General features: G+C 46.8%; 1 protein-coding gene across 1 annotated transcript; it reads left to right on the forward strand.

The window, feature by feature from the left end:
- The first annotated feature begins 560 nt into the window (after positions 1 to 560).
- LOC133243006 (nuclear RNA export factor 3-like) lies at positions 561 to 9,549 on the forward strand. Its single transcript, XM_061409343.1, has 19 exons — positions 561 to 1,026; positions 3,601 to 3,757; positions 3,977 to 4,130; positions 4,768 to 4,851; positions 4,955 to 5,059; positions 5,172 to 5,252; positions 5,357 to 5,426; positions 5,586 to 5,674; positions 5,791 to 5,898; positions 6,045 to 6,154; positions 6,723 to 6,759; positions 7,109 to 7,177; positions 7,260 to 7,315; positions 7,417 to 7,524; positions 7,644 to 7,702; positions 7,809 to 7,924; positions 8,031 to 8,073; positions 8,593 to 8,665; positions 9,207 to 9,549. The coding sequence occupies exons 1-19, from the start codon at positions 1,023 to 1,025 to the stop codon at positions 9,370 to 9,372; spliced, it is 1,689 nt and encodes a 562-aa protein (XP_061265327.1). The 5' UTR covers positions 561 to 1,022; the 3' UTR covers positions 9,373 to 9,549.
- Positions 9,550 to 9,914: the final 365 nt, after the last annotated feature.

Raw genomic sequence — 9,914 nt, forward strand, 5'->3', positions numbered from 1 at the left:
TATATTTTCTAAACTGTATAGTTATACAAACGATGATAAAAATGTGTACCTATAAGAGGACAGAAGAGCAGCCTAGGATGCATGACAATGATGTAGAGTCTCTAAATATGAGACTTATGTTTACTGGCTCTATTCACTGAAAAGGGCAAGAAACACTGACAAATCCAGTAACAATCAGCAACTGTAGTCTCTGCACTGAATTCTCTAAACACATTTCCCACTGAAAGGAACCAGGCTTACTGGAGAAATGCCTGATTTCTGGTCTAGGTAAGGATTTTACAAGGTGAGTGTGGACTGAACTCTCATAACAGAAATTATATCAAAAAGAATCATAACTGGAGGGGCTCGCATTGGCCAAAGACAGAACAATTTGAACATCAAAAACATTAATGATTGTAATGCACTGCTGCTGCTGCTGCTAAGTCGCTTCAGTCATGTCCGACTCTGTGCGACCCCAGAGACGGCAGCCCACCAGGCTCCCCGTCCCTGGGATTCTCCAGGCAAGAACACTGGAGTGGGTTGCCATTTCCTTCTCCAATGCAGGAAAGTGAAAAGTGAAAGGGAAGTCCCTCAGTCGTGTCCGACTCTTAGCGACCCCATGGACTGCAGCCTACCAGGCTCCTCCGTCCATGGGATTTTCCAGGCAAGAGTACTGGAGTGGGGTGCCATCGCCAAGATCCCTAAGCCTCCTGATTCTAGCTGGCCTCCTCTGCAGGGGTGGTACCGTTGGAAAGAGTTCCTTGGATGTTATGCTGGTAGCAAACTCAGAGGGCAGTAAGTACAGGAAGTTAAGTCTCCTCTGGCCCCCAAGACTCTCCTCCTCTATGACCTTGGGGAAAGGACTTCCTGTTAGGACGCCATCTTGTTTGTGTGGCTGTGAGGAAGGTGTTTGGGGCTTGCGCTCTTCCTACCTCAGCAGTTTTCTTTGATATTCTACAAGCTTCCAGCTCCAGACCTACAGATTCTCTTCCAGGGCAGCCTGTGAGGACGGTGGTGACAGATCTCTGCCTTCAGGCCACCCTATGGGTGAGTGGTCTGTGTGAGACCTTCTCTTCAGAGCCCCTCAAAGCAGGAAAGGTTCTGGGTTCCCTCCCACACCCCAAAGCACAGGACCCCCAACCAGTTGCCTGTTCTTCAGGGAAAGCGGGGAGAGAGCCCAGACTGACTATTTTCCGGTCTCTTCAGGAGATGGGCCAAGCGGGCTCTGACACACCCATCTCAATTCCATGTGGTAAACCTCCCCTCCGACGAAAATGGCCGTTGCTGACTTGAATTTTTCTCTGGCTAAGAAAAAGGCATGAGTCATGTTATCTTCTCAGGTCTAGGGTTTGGAGAGTGGCGAGGGTCACCTAGGTGGAGGGTAGGATTATATAAACTAATATTCTTTGGATTTACACTAGAGGTTGGGGAGGGGCAGAAACCCGACCGTTACTACTGGATATTACATGAACAGTTAGGGTAAATTGTATTAGCCCCTCGAAGCTTCTTGAGGCTTTATTGCCGGGCACGTGATATATTCTGGAATGTTTGATGAGTAGTCATGTGCATTGTCCTACGTCAATTAAATAAATTTGTTTAAGTCAGATTTTAAAATCCTCTCTCTCTAGCTGAGATTTTGGTCTGTCATTTTGTGTGTCACTCAGTGGGATGTGTTAAAATTTCCCACTGTGACTATGGATTTGTCCATTATTTCTGTCAGTTTTTGCTTTGTATGCTGGCTTTAAGAGGCATACAAATTTAGAATTTATATTACTATCTTCTTATTGCACTGAACCTGTTATCATAAAGGAATTTCCCTTTTAAAGTGTACCTTTTCTTTTACTGATATGGTTATAGCAGTTTTCTGAGGTTAATGTGAAAAGGTGTACATTTTGCAATTTTCTTATTTTCTAATTTTCCTGATGATTAAATTTTGCATATATCTCTTTTCAGGAGTATTTGATGAAAGGTTTCTTGTCCAGTCTGATACAATCTGTCTTTCTATTTGGAGTATTTCGTCTGAATCTTCTAAAATAAAAATAGATATAATTTGGTTTGTGTATATCATATTCTGTATTTATTTTTGCCTTTTCTAAGTTCCTTTTCCTTTCTTTTCCTTTGATATGGTGAATATTTTTTAACTATCACATCATTACTTTGCATGGTTATCTAGGTAAACATTCTTTTGCTATTCTTGTAGTGTTCGCCCTTCAGATTACAATGTACATTTTTGCCTTTTCACAGTCTAATATTAGTTAATTAGTTCCTAAAACTGCTCAGTTATGGGGCTTTGAGACACTTTGATTCCATAAACTCCTTCCACATTTATTGTCATGCATTTTCATTCTCTCTATATATAAATCCCCGAAGGAAATTATTATCATTGTTATATAGTCAATACTCATTTAAATTTTCCTCCATATTCACAAATGTCATTCGTCTTTCTTTCCTGTATCTGTGTGGCTCCACCTAGGGTGATGTTTCTTCTGCCCAAAGAAGAGCCTATAATATTTCTTTAGTTTGGATCTTTAGGTCACAAATTTTCTGAGTTTTTGTTACATGATGTGGAAATGCATGTCTTTTCTTTTAAAGACGTTTTTCCTTAAAGCACATTTTTTGTCCTATTAATGTTGGTCTTTTAAAAATAGATTGATTGATTGATTTTTGGCTGTGCTGGGACTTGTTGCTGGGTGAGGGATTTCTCTAGTTGCAATGAGCGGGGACTACTATCTAGTTGCAATGCACAGGATTCTCATTACCACGGCTTCTCTTGTTGCACTCTTGTTGCAGAGCACGGGTTCTAGGGCACATGTGCTTCAGTAGTTTTGGCTCATAGGCTCTAAAACACAGGTTCCATTTCTGTGGCACAGGGCCTAAGTTGTCCTGAGGCATGTGGAATCTTCGCAGACCAGGGACCCTGGTGTCCCCTGCATTGGCAGGTGGATTCTTAATCACTGAACCACAAAGGAAGTCCTCCTATTAATATTGTTATCCTAAGTTGATATCTTGGTACATTTGGAAACTTTTCAGCCAAGTTCTCTTCAAATACCACTTCTCCCCTGTTCACTTTCCTTCTCTATGGGGCTCACATTAACCATGTATTAGGTATACTCATTGTATCACCTTTAATTCTCTTTTTTGGGGGAGGGTATTCTCCATATTATATCTCTCCAGGTTCCATTTTGGATCTTTTCATAAGACTTACCTTTCATTTCTTTAATTCTTCCTTCAGGGAGGCAGATCACCTTTGACCCTTGAACTGTCACATCAGGGTAGATTTCAGGGTAGGGTTTATTGTACTCATAGAGCAGAGCAGAGAAGTGAGACTTGGGGATAAAAAGCCACTTGTCCCAGGTCACCTAACCTGAACCAAGTAGAACACAGCCTAACATCACAGACTGCACTCTACATCCAGACCCTTTCCCTGGTTTCTTGTCTGTGACTGCTCCCTACCTCTCATTTCATGAAAAGTGGAGCCATGGTGAGGTCTCTCAGCCATGTTTTAGCTCTATGATGCATGTATGTTTAGATTATAAAGAATGATGCTTCTTCATTAGTCATGATATTTACTCAGGACTACTTCTGATACTGGGACCACTGATATGTTGTTGTCAATTTTAGAGCACACTGATAAAGTGAACTCTTTACAAAGAAGAGCACGAAGCTCGGGTATTACCCAAAGGCAATACGCCTGTTGGTCTGAACCGGTCACTTCCCAGCAGCAGGAAGACAGAGATTCAAAAGAAAGTGATGCTCGTATGGACATCCAAGGAAGATAGTAAGTGACCAGTCACCATGGCTGACATGTACCAACCACCGAACAACAAAACCTTGCAGTTAAATATGTCATTCTTCTCTCCAACTTGCCAGAGTAAAAAATGATTGGATCAGGTTAATGTTTGAGCAGTCTTTATTATAACATTGGTATCATTTGGGAGAATGTAGAGAAGACTTTCTAAGCCTATATGGACCACTTTTTTTTCCCACTTCCCCACAGTGCTCCGTATGCCATTCCATCCCATCACTGGAGAAGTAGTTTTCAGAGAAAAGACCAAATGCATGTTAACATGGAGACAGAGCAAAAGCCTCCGGAGAGAACAATGAAAACAAACAGACAGGATGAGACCTTGGGGAGCTGGTTCAAGATTATTGTGAGTATCCTGGCTAAATGAACCTAATACGTAGAAGATGACAGAGTCGTGTTGGATCTGTGTAGAGATGCTGGGAACTTTTCTGGGGCAGTGGTGTTGGTAATCTGTCTTGATATTACTAGGAGGTATCTTCTTAGATCATCTAAGGGCAGGTTCAGAGAAGCGGTATGAAGGAAACAGACTGACTGCAAGGAGGAGCATGGGAGAGGTTGACTGAAAGCAAAGGAGGAAGCCTACTGCCATGGGGATGGAGCATTACATACCAGATGACGCAGTTTGGCTTGAGCTGGGTGTGGGAGGAGGTTGAGTCAGACAGTCTCTGACTGTCACTCTGTCTGTCCGTGACAAGAGTGACAGGCCAGGTGTACCTCATGTGGATCTCCTGGAACTTTGTAAAAGGAAGTACATGTGAAACATATTAAGTCAATTTTTTTTTTCAGGAAGAGTATCTGAATGCAAAGAAAGTGTATATAGAAAATCCTTCTCATACCAAAGTTAGTGATAACAGATATTGTTTTATCTTAAGAAATTATTTAAAACCTGAAAAACGGCCCTAAAGCAAGACACAGTTGGGTCTTACCTTAATCTTGGATTCCATTGTATCCATTCTCTTTCCCATTTGTTCTCTGATTCCTAGATTCCCTTCGATATAAAATATGATGAGAAGTGGCTGATGAATTTGATTCAGAAGAAGTGCAGTGTCCCCTTTACTGCAGTCGAAGTAAGACAGGACATGGAGATGATGCGACAAACTGGGGTAGATTGCGGGCCCAGAGAAATGGCACTGGTCTCATGTTCTGCTTCTCCTGTCACTCTCCCTACAGTTTCACTATGAGAAAATGCAGGCCCAGTTCTTTGTAGAGAATGCCAACGTTGCCTGTGCATTGAAGAATGTCAGCGGCAAGATTTTCAATGAGGATAATGAAAAGGTGTGTGTCAAGGGCTGACTAAGGGCAAGAGGGCAGGAGAGCAGCATGGTCTTGCTTGATCCCATGCACAGATTTCCTGGAGCTTGCCCAGCCCTTCTTGTGTTCTCTACAGATATCTATCTTTGTTGAGCCCTGTGATGCACCCCAGTCTGTGCAGAAGACACTGACATCTGAAAAGTTGGAGCAGATAAAGGTAATGCAGACTCAACACAAGCTGTGCCCTCATAGCCAGACCCACCTCTTCCCCCCACTCACCCTCAGACTCAGGCTCGCTGGACCCCATCCCTAACTCTGCAGCTCACCATGAACAAACCATACGATGCCTGCCAGCAAGCTCTTGACATCCAGAGACTCCGCTTTGGCCCTGGTATGCCTACAGTAGTGACTGCAGGGCAGGTGAAGGTAGAGGGTCTGTCTGAGTAGAGCACTCAGAGATGGTATCATGGGGAGGGCTTGGGCTTGGTGCTGGAGGTGTTCCAGCTGGGACCCTCTCAGCCTGTGTTTCCCTCCTTCTGGTTTCCTGGAGACTTTATACCGTGTGATATTGGAACGACATGGAACCGTAGAAATAGCACAGCTACCTCCCTGAACATCCATCCAGGGATCAGGCCCATGGTGAGGACCTAGCCCCAATGTTGGGACCAATGGTGAGGGAGGGAGACATTGGGTAGAAGAGGCAGATATGTCTCAGGTATTCCCTTTGGATTCCTCACTCTGTTTCCTCATTCTAGCTTTCATCTTTGTACTTGAGCAACAAGAAACCGTACTTGGTGCATGGCCTGTCCACCATTAAGGAGATTGCTTCCACCACGAAGAACTTGAATCTCTCCAACACTGAGGTGAGGTGGGGCACCCAGATCCTCCTTCGAAAGGAATGTGGGAGGCCTTATGGGTGGTGACAGACAAAGGAAAGTGGATTTGTAGGGAAAGGAAGGGTGTGGGTGCAGAGCCATTTGGTCCATGTGGGTGTTCCCTATAATTCTAGGTGAAGATTGCAGGGGAGATGGACAAGGGTCATCAGCTGGAACCAGAAGGGATGTGTGCAGACAGAAGCGCTGTGTGCACCACCTTCCGTGATGAGTCAACCAACATGAGGTATTCCTCTGCCTTGTCTCTACACCCCTATGTCTCTCTCATCTCTCCCCTCCTCCCTCCACTCCCTTTCTGTCTTTATTCCCCTCCCTACCTCCTGAGTCCCACCTCAGTCACCTCCCTGCCATAGCACCTGGTCATCCCTGAGGTGTGTCCTGACTTGACAGCATGCTGGACTCCCAAGTGAGGTAGCAAAGCCCCGGGCTCCCATCCTCCCATATCTTCTTTTCTCTACAGCCTTCACTGGGCCCTGGAGGAAGGAAGGAAGGGATGGAGGGGAGTAAGGCCTGCAGACTGGATTTGAAGTGCCGGTCCCTGTGGCACTGCAGAAAGGAGTCAGAACAGTCTGGCTGGGAGCTACGCAGAGGAAAGGAAATGGAGGAGGAGGTTCAAGGAAGGGGTGGAGGGGACAGTCTCCCTCTTGGTCCATCCATAGAGTGGTGACCAGGGCCCTTGAATGCTAGGATACTGGGGGGTGAGGGTGCTGTGATTACTGTAAGTGACTTGCTCCCATGAGGAGGGTCGCGTTCACAGTTTCACTGACATTTTTCTTTTGTCTTGATTTTGGCAGCACCCTCCTGGAGTTGTTCCCCAGGTTACTAAGCTTGGTAAGTGCATTCCTTGATCAGACGCCTCTAACTAGTACTGACAGTGCCCTGAAACTACTCGGAAACCCGTTAGGACCTGTCCAAGTTCCGTTTTTAGCCTGGCCCTTAAATGTCCTGTGGGAGGGGGGTGTACCATTCTCTGTGGGCACCTGAAAAGGCTCTGGATCTTCAGCCATGTTCTCCACAGGCTTCGGGGACCCATGGTGATGACAGAACATGTAGTCCTGCCTCCGGCATTTCCAGGGACACTTTCTTCCCTACCCCCAGCCCATCCTGGGCCCATCCTTTTCCCTGACTATCCACCACCACATCCTGGACTGCACTGCTGACTTCCTCTTCCCTCCCCTAGGATGGCCAGGAGACTCTCTCAGGTTCTAAATGTGCTGTGGAAGCCCCCAAGTGCTTACCAATGTGCAAGGTGAGCACAGAGGATCCAGCAGGGTTCTAGGTGGTACATGAGGAGGTGTCAGCCCTGGTCCTGAGGACTGTTTTGATTCTAGGGAAGCTTCTTTGGATCTGAAGAGTTGAAGAGTCTAATCCTGAAATTCCTGCAGCAGTAAGTACTCCTGAGAATCTGAGCAAGGGGACGGCTAGGACAGGGGAGGCCACCAAAGCTCCAGACCACACAGATGTACTGTCTTCACTGCTCCCCCTCAGGTATTACTTGATCCATGACTATGGGGACCGCCAGGGACTCCTGGGTGCTTATCATGAGGAGGCCTGCTTCTCCCTGGCCATTCCATTCCAACCCAAGGACCCAGCTCTGTGAGTATCACAGCCTAGACTCTTCCCCCAGGCCATGTGGTTCCCCAGTAGATGCAGGCCAGCTCCTGCTGACACCTATGGTGGCCGGACCACCACCTACTGTCCTCTCTGTCTCCTAGAAGCAGCACGTGTGCTTACTTCTGGGACAACGGGAATATGAAGATGCTCAAGGACCCCAGTGAGTGTGTGGTGGGAAGACTGGGCCAGAAAGGGTGGTAAGGGGGCCAATCATAGGGTCCATGGCATGGCAGACATGACCTTTGCTTTCTTCCCCTCCCCCACAGACCTGCGTGTCCAGATGATGAAACACACAAAACATGACATTGTGCATACCCTCTGTGCGTTGCCCAAAACTCAGCATGACTTCAGCTCCTTCGTGGTGGACATGTGTTTTCAGATGGTGAGCAGGTGCTCCTCCCTTGGTGTTGGGCGGGGGGGCGGGACAGGAAGCACATCGTAGGGAAGATGTTTAGGGGTAGCTGAGTAACTAGGTTGGTCTCTCTCAGGAAATGATGCTCTGCTTCTCTGTCAACGGGGTGTTCAAGGAAGGTATGTGTAGATCCTTCCCCCCATCATGGACCCCCTCCACCAAAACCCTTCCAGTTTCCCTCCAGTCCACTCCTCTCCACTCCCCTTTCCTCTCCTCTGCTCCCCTCCAGCCCTCAAGTCTTCCCACAGTTCAGGTTTGAAGTGCGTCCGTGCCTGCCCTTTCTAGCCTGGGCATTGGTGACATAGGATGTCGAGTTTAGTGGCTCCCATCCCAGATCCTTACATTGAGAACTTGGGCCATTATAGTTTCCTCATTTGCAAAATGGAGTCATAATGTGCACCTCTTGGGCAGGTGTGAAAAATGCATCGCATGAACTTGTGAAGCTTTTGTCATGGAACATGTTATTGGGAGCAGACGGCTCCTACAGTTGCCCTCCCCATTCCCAACACCCTGGCTCCCCAAGGGAACAACTGTCCCCTCAGCCTAACTGTCAAGTCAGACCCTGACTGGGGAATGACATGGGAGCCTGTAAATTATGTGGGGGCTGTAAGGGGTACTCTTACTCTTTGTTGTTGAAGTGGAAGGAACGTCTCCTGGCTGTGTGCGTGCCTTCACCCGGACCTTCATTGCTACCCCTGCCAGCCCTTCCAGGTGAGAGCCGTGTTCTGGGCAGAAATCCCCATCCAGCCTGGGCTCAGGGTCCTGGGTATGTGGATGCAGACCTTAGGTTTACTCAGTATTATGGAAAGTCAGCAGGGAGAGCCAAGGACCAGTCTAGCCTAGTGGTTAGGAAGAGTATGGGCTCTGGAATCGGCATATAGGCTCTTTCCTTGACTCAACACTCACTGTGTGACCTTGGTCAAGTCCTATGATCTGTCTGTGACTCAGTGTCTTCTTCTGAAAATGGGGATCAGACTGTACACTCTTCTACTGTAGTGTACTGGGCTACTGTTCAGGGTAATTGTAAAGTTGTTCCTGGGTTGGGGATCAGCCTATCCACTGAGTGAAGCTGGTAGACAATCTCTCCGAAGGTGGGCTCTATGCAAGGGGCAGAGTAACAGTCAAGGAGCCTGTGGACAGACACAGGAGGGGGATGGAAGGAATCTGGTTGCTGACTGGCAGTGGGAGCAGTCAAGACTGGGGGTGTGGGTGGTTTATCCATCAGTTGTCCAAATATGCATTTTCTCCCCAGTGTTTGTATAGTGAATGACGAGCTGTTTGTGAGCAAAGCCAGTCCCAGTGAGGCTCAGCATCTGCATTCTCCATCCCAGTACCTACACTCACCTCCAGTTCCACGCACACCCTCTCCCAGGAGCAGCAGGAAATGGTGCAGGCTTTATTCATCACGTCTGGGATGAAACTTGAGTAGCCTTAGAAGGAAGTGCTAGGTGTGCATGGGGACAGAAAGGAGCTGGCAGGAGTAGAGGAGCTAATAAGTGGATCTTGCAGATAACTGTTTTTGCTTATTTACTTTACTCATTAATACCCTGCACATGTCATTCTCAATACAAATTAATTTACCTAGTTGTTTTGAATAGGTGTGCATTACTTTTCTGAACTCCATGAACCTTATTCTTTTATTGACAGACATTTAGTTTTCAGGAATTTACCCATTACACACTGAGCTCACTCTGCTGCATATGTCACAGTAAACATGGAAGCTGCTTCTGACCCATCGTTTAGGAAATGACACTGTATGGTCAGTGTATCCACTTTGTTCCTAATAGATACTACCTGTTCTTCCTCCATCTCAGGTGCCATTCTGGCAACCACTGAGATTAATACAGGTGCCATTCAGGTTCTCCCTCTTCCCATGGTGAGGTCTGGGAATTCAAGCCAAGAGGCCAGGTGGTCAGCAAATGAGACTCAGGCCTCCTAGTTCTGTTCATTTTCCAACTCT

Source organism: Bos javanicus, chromosome X (genome assembly GCF_032452875.1).
Source record: "Bos javanicus breed banteng chromosome X, ARS-OSU_banteng_1.0, whole genome shotgun sequence".
Taxonomy (NCBI): domain Eukaryota; kingdom Metazoa; phylum Chordata; class Mammalia; order Artiodactyla; family Bovidae; genus Bos; species Bos javanicus.

What these genes read in the sequence shown, in the direction of transcription:
- LOC133243006 (XM_061409343.1), top strand. An exon ending in GATGAGTCAACCAACATGAG is followed by an intron (nt 6,155 to 6,722) that starts GTATTCCTCTGC and finishes TGATTTTGGCAG; the next exon opens with CACCCTCCTGGAGTTGTTCC. An exon ending in TGGACATGTGTTTTCAGATG is followed by an intron (nt 7,925 to 8,030) that starts GTGAGCAGGTGC and finishes GGTCTCTCTCAG; the next exon opens with GAAATGATGCTCTGCTTCTC.